This window comes from Diospyros lotus, chromosome 13 (genome assembly GCF_014633365.1).
Source record: "Diospyros lotus cultivar Yz01 chromosome 13, ASM1463336v1, whole genome shotgun sequence".
In the NCBI taxonomy this organism is placed as follows: domain Eukaryota; kingdom Viridiplantae; phylum Streptophyta; class Magnoliopsida; order Ericales; family Ebenaceae; genus Diospyros; species Diospyros lotus.
This window is the reverse complement of record NC_068350.1, coordinates 4,021,017-4,044,502: the sequence shown is the minus strand read 5'-3', so window position 1 is coordinate 4,044,502 and position 23,486 is coordinate 4,021,017. Positions and strand designations below refer to the sequence as shown.

Below are 23,486 nucleotides of genomic sequence, written 5' to 3'. Positions count from 1 at the left end.
GCACCGAGTTATCTACAATTATTTGAGACTATTTTTTTTACACTAATTTTACAACATAGCATAAAAAAACACACACACACACACACAATATAATACAATACAATAATATCATATAGGCCTTTTAAGTGTTTGATTGTATGGTCACTTATGCCTCATTAGGTGCGTGTTTTTTTTTTTTTTTTATCATAACTTATATTATTCAAAATATGTTAAAATACACTAATTTTGTATGTTTTACTTAATAATATTACATATCTATTAAAATAATTAAAATTATGTGAGTTTAGCTTGTGGCCTGTTCAATTAATACTAGTTTTTGGATATTAATAGAAATGGTTACTGATTTGAGGTTTAAATGATTTTGAAATTAAGTTTAAAATGAATTTTAAATTTTAAATTTATAAAAATATTTATTTATAAATGAGTCAAGCTACAATTTATGTAAGGGGCGGATTGATAGCTAGGGAGCCAGCCCTCCCCAAGGTGCACCGCTGTCTATATATAACTTGTTAATAAATGGGATTGAGCCTAAGAGACTATTTGGCTTATCGTTTTTTATTAGAGTTTTTAAATTAATTAGCTTTTGATATAAAAGTTATATAATGTTTAAGTTGATAATGTGTTTAGATAAATGTACTTTTAAGTTATCAATTAATAATTATGTGTTTAGTTTGTAAAAACTGATAAACTGTCAAAACTTGATAAAAAGATTAAAATAGACATGATATTGAATAATATTATAATTAAAAAACATAAAAATACTATTTTTGATAAAAAAAAATTATAAATTAATTTCTAATTAATAAAATACAAGTTGATAAATTATACATAATTATTAAAAAAATATTAATACAATACTTTATATTTATTAATTTAGGTTTAGTGCGTAAAAATATTAAATATATATCTTGATACATTATAAAAAATTCTTTTATTTTTATATTTTATCAAAATAGTTGTCATATATATGCAGTCATATATATGCAAGACGTAGAGACGACGATGGCGCAACAACGAGAAGACCCACCAAGGACGACAAAAGCGACGTCTAATCTGGAGAGGAAGTCGGTCTTGCAACGATGGATCTGAAGAAGAAGAAGGCGGCAACAACGAGTCTGGAGAAGAATGAGGCGGAGGTGATGGTGCGACCCAAAATCAAAGGCCGCTTGCTGCGATGAATCTGGAAGAATGACTGATAATTCCGTGACCCGAATTTGGAATAAGGTTGCTTGCGGTGGCCCAACTGGACGACGGCTATGGTAGTATGGAGGAGGGGCGACGGCTGCGACGATAGTTATGGCAAAGCAGAGCTTCGAAGAAGATGATGGAGAAAAAGTTTTGGGGAAAAGATGTAACGATTATGAAAGGTACGCGCGTAAATATGAAAAATATTTTAAGGCATTTTGATAATTTTGTTGGTCAACCTAGTAGCATTTTTTGACAAAGTTGGGATACCAACTTTTGGTAAACACTCTTAGAACAGCTTTTAAGTAAGACAATTTTTACGCTTATAATTTATATCAAATACTTAACTATCAAAAGTTATACAATTTATTAGTTGCAAAATAACTTATACGTGGTCAAACCGTGAAGCCAAACAACCTCGAAATTTTGAATTCAACTCGAGCTCAATACAGCACCCGAGCCTCACAAATTTTTAATTACAGGAAGCTGAGTATTTGCAGGCGGGGATGTATACCTGGAAGCAACAAAACAGCCGCACAGTATACTCTCTCAATTTCCCTCCATTCCAGCTCTTCAAACGCCCTGTTGTCACATAAATTCCATTCTTCTCTCACTTCAACCTCTTCAAACTCTCTGCCACTCTCAAATGGCTTCAGGTTGGAGCACAACCGCCATAGCTATCCTAGTCACTGCTCTAATGGTCTACCTTTTGTATATGATCGACATGCCGCAGGATCGCCGTTTCAAATATGGAGAACGGATCCCGCTGTTCGCTGGCAAAATTTATCCTTCGTATGATAGCTGGTATTCGCTTCAATTCTGTGCAATACTATTCTACTATGTGTCTCAGTTCTTAATCATTGATTACTCCGTTTCGAATTTAATATCTCTGTTTCCTGAATCTCTACTCTGTTTTCATATGTACTCTTTTATAAGTGATCCGTAGAATGTGCTGAACTCAAAAACTTTCTTTGATTTAATCCGAAAAACTTTCTTGGAAATTACGTGCATATATTCGCTTTCATTCTATGCAGTACTATTCTACTTTGTTTGGCAGTTCTTAATCATTGATTATTCTGTTTCGAATTTAACTTAATCTGTTTTCTGTACTCTGTTCTCATATGTACTCTTAGGCGATTTGTGGAATGTTCCGAAATCGATAATTCTTCGATTCAATCTAAAAGCCTTGGACGATATGTGTATATATTCGCTTAAGCATGAACGCTGGTACACCCCTCTGTTTAGAGTGTGAATATAGTGTGTGTTGGTTTTATTCACAAAATAGAGATTTAAAAACATGTACATATATGCAAATGCTTACAAGAAGCACGAAACGTTCATGAGAACGATGTATATAACAAATATCTAGATGAAATCTCTGTGATTATTGTTAAAAATATCTGCAAGCACATTCTGTATGTATGTACATGTGGAAATGTATCTGTGAGTTTATAGAGTTGGATGCGCATCGAATTCCATCTCAAGTTATCTGTTCATCATCGTAATTTTATGTAACATTTGCTTTGAATCCTTTGGTGTGTCTCTTGTTTATTGTTTCCTTTTACTTAATTGAAGCGTTTCTGTTATTGCAGCTCCACTTTCCCATACTTCAAACTGCCTTTCTGCCCTCCAGGATGTAAGAGTGAATTTTAGAAATAAAGATATTGATGCTTACTACATATATGATGCCACATATAGCTGTTTTCCAATCAAGTTTAATTTCATATGGACTGCTAAAATAAAGAGACAACAGTAACTGCTTTCAATATGTTTAATTTCATATGCAACATATTAGCTGTTTTTTAATCACCTACATGGACTGCTAAAAGAAAGAACTAATAAGACTGACAAAAGTTACTAATGAACTGCAGCTCCAGTAACAAATTGGACATTCCTGGAAGAGATTTTGGAGGGCGACTGCTTCACCAATACTCAATACCAGCTAAACTTTAAAGTTGACAAAATTGAAGAAACACTATGTGAGAAGAAGCTGACATCTGATGATGTTGCAATGTTTAGGAAAGCAATCCATAACGAATTTGTTTTTGAGATGTTCTACAACAACATTCGTATGCAATGGCTTGTAGGGGAGGTTGGAGTAGAGAGTGAGAATTCTTCAAATATTAGGTATTATCTTGTCAAACATATTCATTTCTATGCCAATTCCATTGGGGATCGAGTAAAGAACATTCTAGTCATGGGTGAACTCAGTTCTGCTGTTGATATAACTGAAGATTCTGGTAGGACAGTGAAATTCACGTATTCTGTCTCCTGGAATAAACGCAAATATACTGACGAGAGCCCTGTAAAGCAAGAAAAAGATATTTCCTTTTTGATATTCATATTTCTCATTTGCGTATGGATTGGAATGCTCACGATCATAATTGTCCCATACTATAGAAGTTACCTCAAAAGGTATGTCACCGTGACCTTTGCCTTATGGTAGTGTAGGCAAGAAGCATACTGTTTGCAGTGTCTTCTTATATTCCTGCTGTTAATTGCAGGGATTTGAGGCGAACTCATGGTCATAGATGCAGATGTCCTCGATTCACATCCTTGCTTGGTGCCATCCTGGGAACCGGCATTCAGCTATTCATTTTGTGAGCCACTAAATTATTGTTTAAGCTGACATGCTTTTTATGACCTCCATGACATGACTCACTCCATGCTTGTAGAAATCATTCGTGAATTGCACTTCTACTGCGTGGCACACAAGTCAAATTTATTCTATCTTTTCATGGTTCTGACCTCTATAGCATGAACCCCAACTTTGTATTGAAAATGACTAGGACATTGTAAATTACCTATAATGTAGCTCTCCATTGCTTCCTTATGTGATGTTGTAACTTTAATCCGGAAATCTGGCTGTGCATCAGGTGGGGGGATGCACAAGTCAGTGTATGTGACGTCTGACACGAAGTGCATCTGTCTTTCTACATAGGCTTCCTCCATGAACATTAGTTAGCCAAAACTTGGTCTAGAGTAGTGTATAATACTGGCTTTAGTTAGATAATTAAAGAATACCATCAAAATGCTCACACAGAGAGCCGAAAACAGGTGATTCAGTGTTTGGATTCAATCACAAAGAACAAATTCCAAGTCCATCATGGCTTCGCCATTTATTTATTGCATCAGAAGCTTGGAAAGTTAATAAAGTTTTTCAGGTATTATATTACCAGCTCCTGCATTTAAATAGAGTATAATCAACCATTCTTATTGTTGTTTCTTGGTCACAGATGCTGCACCTTATTCATACTGGCATATGTTGGATTTGTTGGGCGCTGCAATCAATTTACTATGATTAGATCGACTCTCATGGTACATGGAATGGCATTTGTGGTTTCTGGATATGTGGCAACTGCATTTCACACAAATTACAGGGAAACTGGAATTGGATGGGTACAGTTCTATTTGTGTACATAATTTACTTCCTTTTATGTTCCTTCCCGTTAATGATTTTTTCTAGTCATGTTACAAATAATCATCTGTGCAGAAAGAATGTCTTTTCCAGACTGGCTGCATTTGCCTTGCCCCAGTCTGCTTGACATTCATATTCACGAATTCAGTATCAAAATTAGTATTCGGGGTCATTGATACAGATATTGGCGCCATGGCTCCAACTTTTTTCATATGGGCGGCTGGTTCATTTTCATCTCTAGTTTATGCTGGGAGGAGCGGATATAAGGACTTTAGATCCGTACCTCCATTGCCTTGTGCTACCAGCAGAGTCCAAGGGGTGGCTCATCCGGTACCTTGGTACATGAAGACACCTGCTCATATGTTTCTTGGAGGCCTTTTTCCTTTTATGTTAATATTCAGGGATCTGGACACCATATATCGAAGCCTATTGAACCTCAGGGTCTGTGGTTCATTCACCCTCCTGTTGACAACCTTCATTTTGCTCATTCTAGCGACTATTCTGGTGGCCATTATTTTCACACAGATTCAATTTTGCAAGCTGCAAGACGAGGACTGGTGGTGGAGGTATTACTCTTAAAATTTCCTTCTGTTTACTTTTCCGTGCTTATTTATTGTGAACTGGTGGGTGTCACTTGGACTTGGAGATTATACTGTCTTAAAATTAGAGTGTACTGTTTTTGCCAGGTCAATTCTAGTCTTAGATGAAAGTCCTCTCAAATGCAAACCAGAAAAAAATATGTTCTTCTCCCAAATTCAGTAAATACTGGAGTGCATGGCTTCCTCATTGTCCTTCTTGATTATCAAAACAGTAGTGAGACAAGCTGTGAAAACTGAATGGGAACTTATTTCTTTTTTCTGTCTCTTTCCTTTTGATCCCCTGAAGAGCCGCACGTGTCTGGTGTCCATTTCCATAATTTCCTGGTAAATCTACAACAGTTGCTAAATCGATCGTCAAGGGAAAATTTGACGAACCAACCCTAAAATCACGCCTCCAACAGCCTTGCAATCACCAAATCCATTCGTCAAATTTCTGACGAATCTCAAAATCATCCCCAATTGTGGCGATCGAAATCAACAAGGACAATATTGTCATTTCTCCCCCACAACGGTCGTCAACATTAGAAGAGGACGACATCAGCCGAAAAAGAGAATGATCAACTAGAGAAGAGAGGTGTCGGCGTGGTGGAAGACAAATCGACCACTTGATCTAATATTTGTAACGACCAGCAGAATGATTGATTGTGGCGACTCCACAAACGATCGGCAGCTTATAGAATGGCTGTGGTGACTCCACGATCAGCTACGACGAGAATGAGCAGAACGAGTGGTTTGTGATTTTTTTTGAATTTTTTTATTTATTATTTTGTGTATGTATGTATCTAATTATTTATTAGTTTAATAAATTGATTTAAAAATATATTAAATATTATTAATATTTAATATCATAATATTTATTATTAAATTGTAAAATAAATAATAATTTGTTATAATAGTAAAAATTATATATAAGATAAAATAAATAAAATTGAAGTTTATTAATAAATAAATAAAATAAAGAGTCAAATAGAGAAGAGATAAGGAGTATTGTTGGAGCACATAGTGTTCGAGATAAAATTAGAATAGAGAATAAATTATTTATAATATAATAGGGATTGTGATATGAAAGTTTGTTAGAAATAGCTTAAGACCAACTACAATAACCTTCTTCGTCTTACTCCATATTATATTATAAACAATTCGCATCGTATTTTGATTTTGCCTCTTAATTGTGTTTGTTCGAACAACATTCTCTATTCTCCTTTATATTTGACTCTTTATTTTATTTATTTATTAATAAATTTTAATTTTATTTATTTTAAAATACATAATCAATAATCAAATACATACGTATATAAAATTAATAATCAAATATACAAAATAATAAAATACACGCATACATAAACTCAATAATCAAATATACCAAATAATGAAATACACACAATATCACTCATCCAATACAAAAAAAATCCAAAATCACAAACTAGGCTGATCTACTCCTCATTGTCATCGAAAAAGACATCGTTATAGCTATCGCTGCTGGTTCTAGTCGTCCTCGCCACCATCTCTGGATCTGATGTCTGTAACTCGTCTACCGCTACAATTTGTTCGTCAGATCTCACATCTCTTTTCCAATCAATTTTGCCTTTGTTGACAACTCATCTTCTCTGCCCAATTCAGCCTCCGCATGTCTAGTCGGATTCTTATTGTGTTGATTGCAGTTAAGGAGGGGAGAGAGAGAGATGGCAAGGAAGACTACATGGATTTTGATAGCCAACATTGGCGAGCCTTTTAAAGTTTGCCAAAATTTTGGCGAGGGAAAATAGGTATATAGTGAGCATTGTTGGAACTGATTTTCTCACCTTAGCTTCCCAATTTTTAGCTTGCGGAATAGAAAATGCCACCTTTCGAGTCAGCCTAACAGTCATGTTGATACAGTTTCTTGAGGTTGATGAAATGTCTAAATAAGCAGGAATTCTAACTGTAATCGTTCTTCCAAATTGTTAATGCCTGCGAATTAATATGTCAAAAACAGTAATTCCAAATTTTCTTGAAAAAAATACTCTCATTGTTAAGTGAGACCAAAAAGAAATAAAATATCATAAACTCAAGAACAGAAGAAAAAGAAGATCATAACTCAATTCTTGTCTTCTTTTCGCTTTTATCAAATCATTCAATTAGAAGCAATTATGATATTCTGTTATTTTGTAACTACCTGAAGTAATGAGACGATAAATGGATAACTGTCTCATTAATTGGCCTCCAAGTAGCCATGAGATTTTTTTATCAACATCAACTTAATGTACAAAATGTTCCATCAATGTAACGTTTGCAGGTAATATTGCCTATTTTTCTTTTTTTCCTTTCCTTTTCTTTTCTTTTTGTAGAAGCACACCGACGACTTCTCCCTTTCTCCGGAATCTTCTCTTCCAATGCCTACTCTCCTTCTTCTTCTTCTTCTCCAGAAATTGTTCCTCTTATTTTCCTTCTCCGGAATTTTCTCTCCCTATGTTTCCTTCTCCAGCATCTTCTCAGAAACTGCCCGCCGACTGTCTTCTCCAGAATCTTCTTTCCAGAAATTGCCCTCCTCTCTCTACAATCTTTCGCCACCGACCTTGAAATAGTGTAAATATAGGACTTGGGTTTTGAATGAGGGTGCGTGAGGAAGGAAAAAGGAGACCAGAATGAGGAAGAAGAAGAAAGAAAGGGGGGTTTGTCAAATTACAAAGAAGGAGATAAGAGAGATATTAAGGTTTTAAGGTGTGTGTCTGGTGTATGTGTTCAGGTGTGAGTGAGACAGAGGTGTGTTTGAGTTGAATCTCACTTATCGAATAAAGTTTCAACTTTTATTCAATATTTTTTTTATTAATAACCTTGATATACAAAATATTCCATGTTATATTTTGTAGCTAATATTGCCTATTTTACACTAGGTAAATTTCCTAGTTTGGACAATACCTCATAAATCATGTTCACCAGGCAATCACAGAAAAATCAATGTGTTGAGAGATTTGAATCTTAACTGTAGAACATACTACTATTATAGTCTATTCCTACCGTCAGAGTCTCTTAGAGGTTTGATTTGTTTTTCACTTTAAAAGCGAGATAACCGTGGACATCCATTGCGTTTTCAATCTCCCTAGCACATCAGGGAGAGTGAATATATGCAGAATGAAGTTCAAAGCACATAACAGATACTTGGCCAAATTTGGTGCATTTTCAGATTGTCTCCCCAAGTTTACTATTTGAAACAACAGAGATCGAAATCTCCTGTTTTTATCTTCGCAGGTCGATCTTCCGTGGGGGCTCAACTGCAATCTTCTTGTTTATGTACGGCATATACTTCCATGCAGAAGTATTGAATATGCCCATTAACACCTTGAAGCTGTTCATGTTCATGTGCTACGATGCTTGCTTCTTCTATGCTTTGTTCCTGATGCTTGGAACCGTTGGCTTCTGCTCCTCTTACCTCGTCCATCGCGAGAGACAGAAGGCAGTCCACGAGCATGACAGCTGAACCATTTGCACAGTCGACTCTTCCATGAACACGAATTCCATAAAATTCAGTCCTACAAACAAATAGATTGTGACAAAAAGACCCACATATATAGTACAAATCATCTGACATGATAATGTGTACAAATTAAACTTGCTTTTACTATAATAAGCATAATAATTACAATGGCCAAGAAGATTTTCTAGCTTCTAATCATAATTTATTTTTTCCTATTCTGTTACAAACTTTTATGTCACGTATATGTGAAGGAAAATAATCTTTTGTTATAAAATTAATTTTATTTAGAAAATATTATTAACGATGCGCTTGATGCATTTGCAAATTAAAAGTTAAAAATTATTACAATAAATCACTTATTCTACTTATCAATATATAGATTAAAAGAGAACTACTATATTTTGCACGAAATTTTTGTATAATTTTTTTTTTATAATATTATGTATATACGATGATGTAATAGTAATATGTTTATTTTTATGAGTCAGTGACATAAAATTTCTAAAAACAAAGTAGTTGTTTTAACTTTTTTATAATATTTTTATTTTGAATAATATTATCATAAACTACATAACATTAGGAACTAGGAAGATTCGTAAGTAGCTTTTGCTATTATGAAATTTCAACCGTGAAGCCACAATTGGAATCATCTAAATCCCTAAAAGAGTTGCCCTTGTGCTAAAAAACTATATATGACTTATTATTATCAAAGTTTATTAGTTGAAACAATTTCGAGGGTAAATGAATAAATTGTTTTCTTTCTATTTAAGACCATAGATTCTAGTTTGCTTGTTTAAAATTTTGTCATGCTTAGACTTGAGCTTGTGCTTGTCTCGAGTCCAAATTTTAGACTCAGACTTATTTATTCAGAATTATGTTAATTAGATATGAACTTGGAGTTTTATTTATATTATATAATCATATCTATGAACTTTAAATTTAAATCTGATTTAAAGTTCAAATTAGTAATCCATAATGTTAACATCTAAAAACTAAAAAAAAAAACTTAAAGAGTAAAATAATTTATTATTTAAAGGCCAAATATGAAAAAAAATTCCTAAATTTTGCCTCATCTATTAATTATATAATGAACTTTAATTTTTATGAAATATATACTTAAAATTTCATAATTATATAACAATAGCACCATCAATTTCAAATTAAGGGAGAAACTTTCCGACCAAAATTTAAATATTTTAATTTTAGAAAAATTCATCAAAAAATAAGAAAAATGAGAAAATCCAAAAAAGAAAAAGCAAAAGGTTCAATATTTTTTTTTTGAAAAAAATAAAAATTTGGGAAATCATTTTTTTCTCATCTTGTATGATTTTCATTTCACTACAAGTTCACAAAACCCATTAAACATCTTAGACTGCGTTCTTTTTTGTTATTTTTAAGTTATTTTTAATTTTTAATTTTTTAAAATAATGAAAACGAGTTCTTTTTGTTATTTTTTAAAATATATTTTTGAAAACAAAAAAAATTAAAAAAAAAAACTCAAAACAACAAAAAGTTATTTTGAGTGTTTTCATTCAAAACAAACTTTAAACTCAAAACACATTTATTTATTTATTCATATTTTATTATTGTAATGAGAAAAAATATTACAAAATTCATTAATTTTAAAATGTATATATATTTTTAATAATATATTAATATTAAATATTTTTAATTTATTGAATAATCAAATTTATTGAATAAAATATTATTAAAAAATTATTTTCGAAATTTCAAAGAGAATTCGTTTTTAATTTTTTAAAAATAAACTATTAAAACATAAAACTGAAAATGAATTCAAAAGTTAATTTTTGAATTCATTCAAAACTATTAAATATCTTTTGCTTTTCTTGAATTTTCTAATTTTTTATCTTTTTCGTGAATTTTTGTAAAAAGAAAAAAATAATTTTTGGATGGAAACCTTATTTAAATTATAAATAGAATAACAAAAAATATTATTTGTTAAAACACACTCATAGATACGAATTAAGAATAAATGAGTTTATTTATACTGAAGAGGGCTTGGAAAAGGCCTCATTTGGAGACGCATTCGGAAAATAAACTGAACTGTTACTTACAACACTGTTATTAACCGAATCTGTTAGCTTTGGAGGGCCCCGCTACCAGCAACGCCATGCAATGCAACGAACAACCAGATGTAATGTCCTCGACCCAGGCTCGACACCTTAACGCGTCAGTGAATTCATCTGCACCGTCCATTTTGTTCTACGTTCTATATCAAATCACGCCATCATAAATATCCGACGGCCACTAATATAACCACTCCAAAACGCCCACTCAAAGCATCCGCATACAATCTTTACCCATTTCCCTCCATTCCAGCTCTTCAAATACCCCCCCCCCCCCCTCTCTCTCTCTCTCTACTCTTGAAGAAATGGCTAAAGTTGTTCTGGTGAGTATCTTGGTTATGCTAATCGCGGCTCTGGCAATCTCAGTGGGATCTCTGAATGCTTCTCAGGATGTTCGCCGCTACAAACATGGAGATGACATCCCGTTGTTCGCTAACAAAGTTTATCCTCGGGATCGTCCATGGTAATTAATTATTCTCTCTTTCTTTCTTGATTGTTCCTTATTGATCCATTGGAACTGGTTACATTTCTGTTTAACTCTGTTCTACGTGTATGTATATATAGTTGATTAGATTGATGATTTGATTGTCTTGGTCTTGAAGATTATCAATCTGAAAAGTTTGATAACATTTTAGCGTGTCCTCGGATTACGTTTAGTCACATTCATAATCCTGATGAGCTTTGAGGAGTTTCCTTTGATCATTATGTCTTGATCAATCTTTTGATCTTGATTCTTTTATTTACATTTTCTTTATAGAAGAAACTGTTGAAAATCACTCAGCAAAAAAAATAAATAAATAAAGAAAATAAAAGAAAGAAAGAAACTGTTGAAAATCAGCAGTGTTTCTTAATCGCTCTGTTGTACATATATAGTTGATTTGATTTGCACGAGTAATTAGTTCCCCTGCAGTTTGTTATTGGCTTCTTTTCTTGAAGAGGAACAAACTGGAAAGTTGAATAATAAACACAATCATTCTGCCTATGTCGTGGTTGAAATATACATACAGACTCATAGATTATACAGAAATATGTTATATCTCAATTTAATAGTTTCAATATTAACAGTCAAAAATGTTTATTTGCTTCTTTCTTGATAACAATACTTATTTTCAATCAGTGATATGTTGAACATTTTTCATCATCATATCAACAGTTAACATCACGGTTTTTTCTTCAAATTTGATTAATTAGAACATTGATAATTCTTCTGGTTCATCCCTTCTTTGCAACTTCGTCCTATGCTAATATTAGCTTTAGCGTAATTCATAATTACGAATGAGTTTTAATTTGAGTTATTCCTTGATCTCATGTCTTTGATCATCTTCATCTTGATTTTTCTCATTTACCCTTTTTTTCGTCTGGAAGTTGTAAATCATGTAAGCAACAAGCTTATGATCCGCATTCAAAACACTGTAATTTTCATTTCAAAACAATCTTCATGCATCCGTCAGCTATCAAGTTACTAATTTGGCAATGCGCTGCAGAATAATTACTATTCCCATTCTAGAGCAAACAAATTGTTTCTAACTTTCTTGAACAGTACCATATTGGAATTTCTTGATTCAAAGAAATTAATAGATGGCATGATTTTGTATATGTCAACTCTTTTCGCTTCAGCTCATAATTATTATCATTTCTATTAACTAGTTGACATTTATTTGTTCTTCCAGTGCGGCAGAACCATACTTCAAACTACCCTTCTGTCGTCCATCACGTAAGTAATTAAATTCAAGAAAACTTGTTAAACTCTTGCCCTGCATCAAACAAGGAAACTTGTTTAGTTAATGTTTTAAATTATGCATGTATACGAGCTGTTATAAAGACATTATTATAGCAGAATTGAGCATCTGTCCATTGTTTATGTTTGCATGAGATTTGGTTCTATTCAAAAAGCACCATAGAATAATTTAAACGGACTAAATCATTGCCCTTATCAAATTATATTAGCCATATAAATATTTTTGTCAGTATTGATAATTTTATTATTATAAATATTTTTTAGTCATTTTATCAAACATATATAACGATACTAAAACCGTTTTCTAGATTATTTATCAAATTACAAACTGCTTTTCAAGTGACTATCATAAAAAGTAATTTTATGGAATAAGCATTAAAACTTTGACTTCTGATCTACAATTGCAGTTAGTAAACCAAGCGACCGAGTAAAATCCTTGGAGGAAGTTCTGCAGGGTGACTGCTTCACCCACACTCAGTACCGACTACAGTTTCTGGCCAAAAGAATCAATCGATCATTATGCAAGAAGAACCTGACGATAGAAGAAGTTGCAATGTTCAGGCGCGCAATCCGCGATAAATTTGAATACCAGATGTACTGGGACCGCTTTCTCATTCAGGGCGTAGTCGGCCAAGTTAGATCCGTAGTTAACTCTTCGAGCCCTAGGTATTATCTGGTCAAACACATTGATTTCCTTGCCAAATACAACGGTCGGGTTGTAACCAATATAGAAATCGCAAGTGACTTCAATTCTGCCGTGGATATAACCGAAGACGCTCCTGTCAAAGTCGAGTTCACATATTCACTCTATTGGAATATTACAGCATCCCATGCTGTTCAAACATCAAATGACACGGCTCTGATGCCCATCAATATCATTAAGAAGCAAGGGCAAGGCAGTTCCGTTGAGTTCATTCTGTCATTATTCATCGGCTGCTACAAAGCCTGTATCGGCTTCCTTCTTGCATTTACTTTAAGCCTGTATTCAAAAAACATATTCGGCCTTCTAAACCGGTACCTCACCTCGTCGTGTTCTATACCATTTATTATATACATGCCTCGATTAATTTGTAGCATAATTTTCGAGCTTGCTGTTTTGTAATTTTTTAGCTCACACTCTGGCTGTTAACTCAGGTTTTTATTGGTAGCTTCAAAGCAAATCCATGGCAACGCATGCAGTTGTGTGTCATACGCCTCCTTACACTGTGCAGTTGTCGGCATAGGCACTCAGCTCTTCTTTCTGTATGCTATTCTAATCGACTTCACTTTTCTCTTCTGTTTTTTTTTTACCTTGTAATTTGTTCATTTATGTGTTATGTTTCTACTTTTTAATATTTTGGATCTTCTAGTAAGTTTTTCTACATTTTTGTAATATATATTCTTATTTTAATTATTATAATTATTAAAAGTTCAGAATTTTTTCATCTTATACTTAAGTGTCCAAAGATATATACACCATATTCTGCTAAAAGTTAAAAATATTAGTTGACCACTACAATATTAAAATTTAGTCATTGATGTGGTTTTGGCCACAGAATTTGCGGCCTATTTGCGTTGGCTTATGCAGGATTTCTTCATCCCTGCAATCACACGGAGTATGCCGTTCAGATTCTTGTGATGTATTACCTCACATCCGGTATTTCTGGATATGTGGCAGCTTCATTTTATAGACGTCATCATTTTCAAAATGGATGGGTAAATTAATTCTTAATTAAATCTAGCCAGGCACACAATTAATTATTTCATTTATTAGTTACAATATATATATGTGTGTGTGTCCTTAAATTGTTTATATCCATTAATTTGCAGGCAGTATGTGTCCTCCAGACTGGGGCCCTGTACCTGGTCCCAACCTTGTCGATGATCTTGGTCATGGACGTATTAGCAGAAGCGGCCCTTGGGGTTCCGGTCCTATCCAATTTTGAATTCATGATTATAGCTGTTTTGGGATTGGGAGCTGTCACAAATTTGTACCTAGTTATAGGCGCGTTTATTCCGTATGCTCCCCAGGCTGATCGTCCTGGGGCTAGTAGTAGCAGCAGATCCCAACATCAACATGAATCTTCTTGTCCCCGTGCTACCAACAAAACCCCAACGAGAGTACTGGTTCATCGGCCATTTTGGTGCTGGCGAACAGCCTCCCAAATGTTTGTGGCTGGCCTTGTTCATTTCATGTTAGTGTCCAGCCATGTGGACATCTTGTACGCAAGCCTCTGGAACCTCAGAGTCTGTGGCGCATTCATCACCCTGCTCACTGACTTCTTTTCTCTCAGCTTTCTCACCTTTGAAATGGGCCTACTTTTTGCATGGCTTGAGCATTACATGCAGCCAGATGATGACCACAACTGGCAGTGGAGGTACGTATATTTTAATTTCCCTCACATGACATGCAATATCTTATATATAATTTACTTTGCTTATAGCTTTTCTTGTAACGGCACAGCCAAAGTGCCTCTGTCTGAACTAGCATGTGGTTTTATTTATATATTTGTTTGACAGATGCGTGCTGCGTGGGGGCTCAACTGCTATTTTCATGCTGGCTTACGGCATCCGCTTCCATATCAAAGCATATCCAGAAGATGGAATGGTGAAGTTGGTGATTTTCATGGGCTATAATGCTTGCATATGTTACGCTTTATTCCTGATACTTGGAACCATTGACTTCTACTCTTCTTTACTCGTCCACAAGCTTGTTGAAGCCCCTTTGGCTGAACATGAGGGGTAGCGAAATTAAACTTTTTTTGTCACATCTACAACAACCAATAATCGAATCTGCAAGAATTTAGTATCTAGCTATTAGTATAATTCATATTGCGAGAAAGATCATTCATCCTACCTTGCCAATTATAGATTTTACGCCACTATATATACATATATATATTGTGAGAAACATTCCTTTTATATTTGTTAACTGGAAAACTGATAATATATTACAATAACTCTTATTCACAAATATGAAGTTAATTAATCATCGTAATTACCCTTCTTTTTTACAAATATATATATATATGTATTTGAATGTAATTTTTTTTTAAAAAGGTATAATATTTTTGTTTTTCTAAATTTAATAATATAGATATAAGGTGGTAACGTCTCTAAAAAAATGTTATACTCATAAATAAATTTGATAAGTAATCCTCATAATATCTCGAAAAACTTGAAGAAAAAGGTAAAAAAAACTTGTTTTCAAGATAGTAGATATATTTTACCACAAGAGCCCAAAGACTCCTTTTTTTTAACTAGACAAAGGAAGATGATTGGTATTTCTATAAACCCTTGATGTGATGCCAATTTATGGACTGTTTCAATCCTAGACTACTTGATGAGTTATAGCACTATTTTAATTCTCGAAAGTAGAGTATTACTTTGTCAGAGAGAATGACAGAGATAGAAAAGTTTTAATTACTTTACAATTTTAGCTATTTAGATTCTTATTTTGTTAACAATTTGAACATTAATTGTTCTTACTTATCTATCTTCTCTAAAACTAAAAGGGATTGCACACAATATAATCTACAAGAAAGAGAAAGAGAAAGTTGTTTGTCCCCTTTCCTAGATGTAACTTACTGTAAGACTAATACGACTAGGGGCGGATGTAGGGGGAGCTGGCACGGGCTTCAGCCCGTGCTAGCCCCAACTAAATAGTAAAAATATATATAATAAATAGTAATATATATATAAATATATAAAATCCCAAGCACAGCCCAGTCCCAGTAAGGCCTCTACATCCGCCCCTGAATACGACATTCCTAATTGATTCCAACAAAAGTTTTTTAAGTTATGCTTTTCACCACCGTATAATACCTCTACAAGGAGAGTTTCAGGACACCTTCCAGACCATGAAGTATTAGGAATTTTAGTTACTTGAAATTTTGTTTCTTTTTTCTAATCAATTCTTAGTCTAATTAGATTGTGCTTTTAGATGCCTCACAATTGCAAGCATCATTTGAATTTGGGTTACTGATTATCAAACACAAAAACTGGATTCTTCTTTCTTGGGTATTCTTCCTGTCTGCCTTTCCTCCCAGTTTCTTCTTCTTTCTTGGGTATACTTAAAGTGATTGCTCATATTAGGAGCCTTTTAGATCATTGTTGTATTCATATAGGATTAAATTCATTCACCCCTTTGAGGTTCAAGAAATTATAATTCCCTCTGTGTGTGTATCGTGTGTGGCATATTTGCCCACCATTATGAATGTTGAATCATCAAAGTGCTTAGTGAGATTGGACGTATTTAGAATTTGAGTCAAGAAATGAATTGTTATAGATAACTCTAGTTCTACATCAAATAGGAATGGGCTATTCAAGAAACCCAAATTCCCACAACAGGTAGGATAAGAAACACAAAGAGTTGATATCTATAAATAAATAATTTAAAAAAAAAAAGATATCTATAAATAGACCTCTTAATATAAGGTAATAGTGTAATATGCTTCAATACCCAAAGATATTTAAAGAGGATGTAACTAGGTTATTAAGGTGGTTTGAGTTGACAAAGGGGGCTCACAAATTTTCCTTTCAAAAGTTGTAAGTTTGGTAATTAGTGAATTATCCAATTTAGGGATCATGGAAGTAGATCTATTGAGAAAGCGAACCACATTAAAATAGTTATGTTCCTCCTCTTTTCTATAAGTGCAATTTTTCTTTCATTTTATATCTATATAAATCCCAACAACTGATACAGAAATCCTAGATTTTTCCCGAACAAGTAGTGTTAAAGCTATGGAATTTTTGCTAATATATATAGTTCCTTTTAATATAGTTGGTGATCAATGGCCAGCATGTCTGGAAATTTTTAACATTGTGGATTAGCAAGCTATCAAGAATGGTTCTAACACTTAACTAATAACCAATATCACATCTAGATAATATATAAAGCAATTAATTAAACAAATAGAGAATGAATGTGCAACATAAATGAAAAACCAAATAAAGGGAGAAAACCCACAAAACTCATTGGACACCTATATATGATATGAAGTGGCCTTCTCTGGTTGACGAACACTGCCTTGATAGACAGACTAAGGATAAAGGAGAAGTTAACACTATCCTTGAACAATGAACCCATATATTAGATCTTCAAGCTCTCCCTAAGTAACTTGTTAGTGAATTCACTTTCTCGTTATGGTCATCATTTTCCTCCCGCCCTAAGAAAAGAGGGAGAAAACAAATAGAGACTTCACAATTAGACAAAATATAAGATAAATATGCGATTTCAGCCCAATATAAGATAAATCAGCTCTCTAAATCTCAATACATTCAAACAAATCCATTAGAATAGGTTCAAATCCCGTCTATTGGGTTGGTTCAGGTGGCAACTTCACTCCCTTTTCACCTCAGATGTATTGGAATTTGAAAGAATCAATGGAAGACGCAAAGACATGATTTTTAAGTCTTATTTAATGTTGTTAGAATTAGTATAGTTTAGGAGCAACAAACCATTAATGCCAAGGTGTTGAAAGTATCTGAAGTCAAAACTTTGTGTTGCGTGATTTTATTTTCATTTTTGGTCCAAACGCTTGTACGTGTGAATGGATCAACAGTGAGTCAAAAGGAATCACAGTAGGAGTCATGCATACATGGATTATTGGATCTAGGAAGGGGGAGAGCTAGATATAATCACCAAAGAGAATATCAAGGTGCAACTGTGTCACCTCACAAAGCTTAACACTTGGAGAAATACCATGAAAAACTCAATTACCAGAGTGACAGATCGATGGAGGACTTAATTTCCAAAGGGTGAGATTAAGGAGATTCACGTATCCTCACTTGAAGATATATCATAGAGAACTCAATCCACAAGGGGAGAGAATGCAAATTCATATGAAGACTCAATCCTTTTAGAAATAAACTATGGAGATGGGCTAGTTTACATGGAAGCGATCTAACATGCCACCAAAGACACAACTTCTTGTACCTTGAATTGAACCACTTTGAAATACACATTAAACTCATTTCAAACATCTATTTATTTCTCAACTAAACTATAAAGATTAGTTGAATTACAACCTGAATTGATCATGTGAACATAAGGTTGCCATTTAATTGAGCTCTTTCTTCAAATCTACTGAAAGAGAGGTCCATCTTTTTTGTAAAATGGTATTTCATGGATACTAGGATTTTCTAGTAGCCAATGTCTAGAAAGAAACAGCTTATTCAAAGATAAGAAGTGTGCATTAATAAACAGCATTGGTACAATTAGTGGGCTGTAAAAGCTTCTGTTTAAAGTGCTAGAGATTGATTATGATAGCAAGACAAGTTACAAGAACACTCAATTTTATAATTAGATAACTACATAAAATACTTTTAATTTTTTTTTTTTATCAGAGATGCTATTTAAACACTCAATTTTGATATTTGAAGTGATACTTTATATTAATATATTATATATTTACATTAATATAAGGTATAATATAATACATTAATACACAGGTGTTATTTATAAAAATTAATATTCAAATAACATTTTTAATTTTTTAATAACAAAAAAGTGACCGTTGTAACTCTCACCTAATTACCTCAAAAGTAAAAAATTTAGGATAATAACAAATTTACCGAGGACATTGTCTGACTAAAACAATCCAATGGGAAAAATTACAACATTACCCAATTGCAACTTTACAATCGAATGGCTAATGTTGTAATTTTGGCCATTCAATTGCTCTTATGGGCAAATTTTTTCATCATGTTATCATTCAAAAGTTAATATGCAACTATTTTATTGTTAATTTTAAGTCAGATTAATGAATTTAGGTAGAATTATTATGATTTATGTGCATGTTAATTTATGAAGATTACTTATAAATTTGTTTATCAGTATAACATTTTTTTTAGAGAGACATTGTGATTACATCAAGTACCAACTTATATTTACATTATATTTAGAACAGAAAAAGTATTATATATACCCTTTTAAAATAATTACATTCAAATATATATATATATATTTGTAAAAAGGAGGAGTAATTACAATGATAAATCAACTTCATATTTGTGAATAAGAGTTATTGTAATATATTATCAGTTTTTTCAGTTACAAATATAAATGAATGTTTCTCATAATATATATATAGTGGCGTAAAATCTATAATTGGCGAGGTAGGATGAATAATCTTTTTCGCAATATGAATTACACTAATAGCTAGCTACTAAATTCTTGCAGATTTGATCATTGGTTGTTGTAGATGTGACAACAAAAGTTTAATTTCGCCACCCCTCATGTTCAGCCAAAGGGGCTTCAACGAGCTTGTGGACGAGTAAAGAAGAGTAGAAGTCGATGGTTCCAAGTATCAGGAATAAAGCGTAGCATATGCAAGCATTATAGCCCATGAAAATCACCAACTTCACCATTCCATCTTCTGGATATGCTTTGATATGGAAGCGGATGCCGTAAGCCAGCATGAAAATAGCTGTTGAGCCCCCACGCAGCACGCATCTGTCAAGTAAATATATAAAAAAAACCACATGCTAGTTCAGACAGAGGCCCTTTAGCTGTGCCGTAACAAAGAAAAGCTATAAGCAAAGTAAATTATATATAAGATATTGAAGGAACCATGTGATGTGAGGGAAATTAAAATATACGTACCTCCACTGCCAGTTGTGGTCATCATCTCGCTGCGTGTAATGCTCAAGCCAGGCAAAAAGTAGGGCCATTTCAAAGGTGAGAAAGCTGAGAGAAAAGAAGTCGGTGAGCAGGGTGATGAATGCGCCACAGACTCTGAGGTTCCAGAGGCTTGCGTACGAGATGGCCATATGGCTGGACACCAACATGAAATGAACAAGGCCAGCCACAAACATTTGGGAGGCTGTTCGCCAGTACCAAAATGGCCGATGAACCACTACTCTCGTTGGGGTTTTGTTGGTGGCACGAGAACAAGAAGATTCATGTTGATGTTGGGATCTGCTGCTACTGCTAGCCCCAGGACGATGATCAACCTCTGAGGAGCATACGCAATAAACGCGCCTATAACTAGATACAGAAGAGAAAAGTGAAGTACTGGATTCGAATAGCATACAGAACGAAGAGCTGAGTGCCTATATGCCGACAACTGCACAGTGTAAGGAGGCGTATGACACACAACTGCTGAACTGCATGCGTTGCCATGAATTTGCTTTGAAGCTACCAATAAAAACCCGAGTTAACAGCCAGAGTATGAGCTAAAAAATTACAAAACCGCAAGCTCGAAAATTATGCTACAAATTAATCGAAGCACACGACGAGGTGAGGTACCGGTTTAGACGGCCGAATATGTTTTTTGAATGCAGGCTTAAAGTAAATGCAAGAAGGCAGCCGATACAGCAGGCTTTGAAGCTAGCAGCCGATGAATAATGACAGAATGAACTCAACGGAACATCCTTGCCCTTGCTTCTTAATGATATTGATGGGCATCAGAGCCGTGTCATTTGACGTTTGAACAGCATGGGATGCTGTAATATTCCAATAGAGTGAATATATGTGAACTCGACTTTGACAGGAGCGCCTTCGGTTATATCCACGGCAGAATTTGAAGTCACTTGCGATTTCTATATTGGTTACAACCCGACCGTTTGTTTTTGGCAAGGAAATCAATGTGTTTTGACAGGATAATACCTAGGGCTCGGAGAGCTAGCTACGGATTTAGGGATTCAGATGATTCCAATTGTGGCTTCAGGATTGAAATTTCAGAATAGCAAAAGTATCTTCCCATGATTGATTGTTATGTTGTAACAAATTTTATGTTACAAAAGACTATTTTTCTTCACACATATGTGAGACAAAAGTTGTAACAAAATAGGAGACAATAAACTAAGATTAGAATGTAGGAAATCTTTTATGCGCTTACTAGCTATAGTAAAAGCAAGTTTTGATTCCTACACACTCTTATCATGTCAAATGATTTGTCCTATATAAGTGGCCTTTTTTGTCACAATCTATTTATCTATAAAACTGAATTTTATGAAAGGTGAAAAGACAGTCATATAATACTATAATATGTGACAGCTCTTTCAATAAATATGGAATCAATCCCAAGATGTTTATATATTGTGAACAATTTTAAGGTTGGCTAAAAGTTAAAATTATGTTTCTCTATTAAGTACGAATCTCATTTCAAACAATGTAATATCATTTAATATAATATAATATAATAAATAAATAATAACCATAAAATGCATGTAAAAAATAAAATGTCCTAGTCTATTGTCAAATATTAACACAAGTTATCGACTTTGTAGGATATACAGAAAAGACTTTCATAATTAACATTAAGTCTAATTAAACTATAGCTTGACTAAAATAAAGAGGGGTGACTATTTTGTCTCAATATTTAATGAAAAGAGGAGAGGAGAGTTAACAAAGGAGAGAGATACTTGGGACAATTATTTATCCAACAAAAATTTAATTTAATAAAAGTGAGGTAATATATTGTTGAACAATTGAGATGGTTTTGTGTATTTGATTTGCATGATAACTTGGGATGGTCCATCGTGATGAAATTTCAAATTTGGGAACGAGTGAGAGCACTTGTAACCCATTATGTAGTAATTGTTCGTTTATTTGTTTAGGAGTCATTTTAAGTTCTTGATAAAGTAAAATTTTTTATAATAAGATTTTGTATAGATTAACATTGAAATAATCCTTTAAAAAGGGATTGTACAATAAATTATTTTATCTATAATTTCACTTCTTATTAGTGTGAATGATCACTAAGGCCAAAAGTATAAGTAAAAATCAAAAAGAATCATTTTGAGTGATCACCACCACTCGTATTGATGTTAATAATAACTGAGGCATTAGCTCTTTGAAATGACAGACATATGGACACTTGAATTCACATAAACTTCTTCAATCCAACAATTTGTTTGATTACTCTTAAAGTTCCAAAAATAGTAAATTTATTATTTTGGTTAAGTCTAGTTTAGTTTGGTTTAGTTGTTTAAAACGTGTATAAGATTACTCTTAAAGGTAAATCCTATATTTTATGTACAAAATATTGTACCTAAAAGACACCCACCTGTTTAAAGTACTCACTGATGGGCTCAGCACGTCAATGGCTTTCCTTCCTAGATTCTGTGCTGCCTTTCTCTGCTCAATTTCTCCAGCACACCTCACATCAATGGAAAATGCTGCTTGTACACAATGGCCCCAGTCCAGTCCATCTTGTATTTCAAATTTAGGGATTCAGATGATTCCAATTGTGGCTTCAGGTTGAAATTTCAGACTAGCAAAAGCCACTTATGAATCTTTCCTAGTTCCTAATGTTACGTAGTTTATGATAATATTATTTAAAATAAAAATGTTCTGAAAAAAAGTTAACACAACTACTTTATTCTTAAAAATTTTGTCACGACTCATAAAAATAAATGTCACTCTTACACCATTATATGAAAATAGTATTATAAAAATCTTTTTATACAAAATTTTCATACAAAATATAGTGGTTTTTTTTTAATTTATTTATGAGCCGTGCTACAGTGCCCGAATAATTGACGCACAGAATGACCGAACAAAATGAAGCCTACTCGACCAAGGTTTGGCAGACTTCATCTAAGACGAAATCCACCACACTGCTATTAAAATTAAAATAAAAAAATAATTAAATTTATAATATAAAAAATAATTAAAATGAAGTCCGCCCGCATAGCAACGAGCGGACCGCATAGCTGTTGAAGTCCGCCTGACTTTTATTTGAACGCGTGCTTTGAGGTAAAGCAGCAGTTTCGAAGTGAGAATATTTTTCTCTTTTAATGCCTTTAGTTATCCTGTGCGTCAATCAATTCAGGCATAGTAATATTTTTTTTTATTTATTAATAAGTAGAATAAGTGATTTATTATAATAAATTTTAATTTACAAATAAGCGTCATTAATGATATTTTTTGAATAAGATTAATTATATAACAAAATACTATTTTCCTTCACACTACCGGACACAAAAGTTGGTAATAGAATAGGAGAAAATAAACTAGGATTAAATTAAAAGCTAGGAAATCTTTCCTAACCATTGTGATTATTATGCTTAAAAGCAA

At 33.3% G+C, this 23,486-nt stretch overlaps 2 protein-coding genes across 2 annotated transcripts; both read left to right on the top strand.

Annotated features, from left to right (window-relative positions):
- Positions 1-1,296: 1,296 nt before the first annotated feature.
- Positions 1,297-8,659, top strand: LOC127788758 (transmembrane 9 superfamily member 4-like). The gene is made up of 9 exons (XM_052317358.1): positions 1,297-1,367; positions 1,919-1,989; positions 2,778-2,885; positions 3,057-3,600; positions 3,690-3,785; positions 4,422-4,584; positions 4,679-4,933; positions 5,005-5,169; positions 8,366-8,659. The coding sequence occupies exons 1-9, from the start codon at positions 1,297-1,299 to the stop codon at positions 8,657-8,659; spliced, it is 1,767 nt and encodes a 588-aa protein (XP_052173318.1).
- Positions 8,660-11,048: 2,389 nt separating this feature from the next.
- Positions 11,049-15,206, top strand: LOC127788757 (transmembrane 9 superfamily member 5-like). Its single transcript, XM_052317357.1, has 7 exons — positions 11,049-11,206; positions 12,414-12,457; positions 12,889-13,495; positions 13,616-13,723; positions 14,017-14,176; positions 14,291-14,838; positions 14,981-15,206. The coding sequence occupies exons 1-7, from the start codon at positions 11,049-11,051 to the stop codon at positions 15,204-15,206; spliced, it is 1,851 nt and encodes a 616-aa protein (XP_052173317.1).
- Positions 15,207-23,486: the final 8,280 nt, after the last annotated feature.

Coding starts and splice junctions, on each gene's coding strand:
- LOC127788758 (XM_052317358.1), top strand. CDS start 1,297: ATGGCAAAGCAGAGCTTCGAAGAAGATGATGGAGAAAAAGTTTTGGGG. Junction 3,601..3,689: donor TATAGAAGTTACCTCAAAAG/GTATGTCACCGT, acceptor TGTTAATTGCAG/GGATTTGAGGCGAACTCATG. Junction 5,170..8,365: donor GACGAGGACTGGTGGTGGAG/GTATTACTCTTA, acceptor GTGCATTTTCAG/ATTGTCTCCCCAAGTTTACT.
- LOC127788757 (XM_052317357.1), top strand. CDS start 11,049: ATGGCTAAAGTTGTTCTGGTGAGTATCTTGGTTATGCTAATCGCGGCT. Junction 13,724..14,016: donor GGCACTCAGCTCTTCTTTCT/GTATGCTATTCT, acceptor TTTTGGCCACAG/AATTTGCGGCCTATTTGCGT. Junction 14,839..14,980: donor GACCACAACTGGCAGTGGAG/GTACGTATATTT, acceptor TTTGTTTGACAG/ATGCGTGCTGCGTGGGGGCT.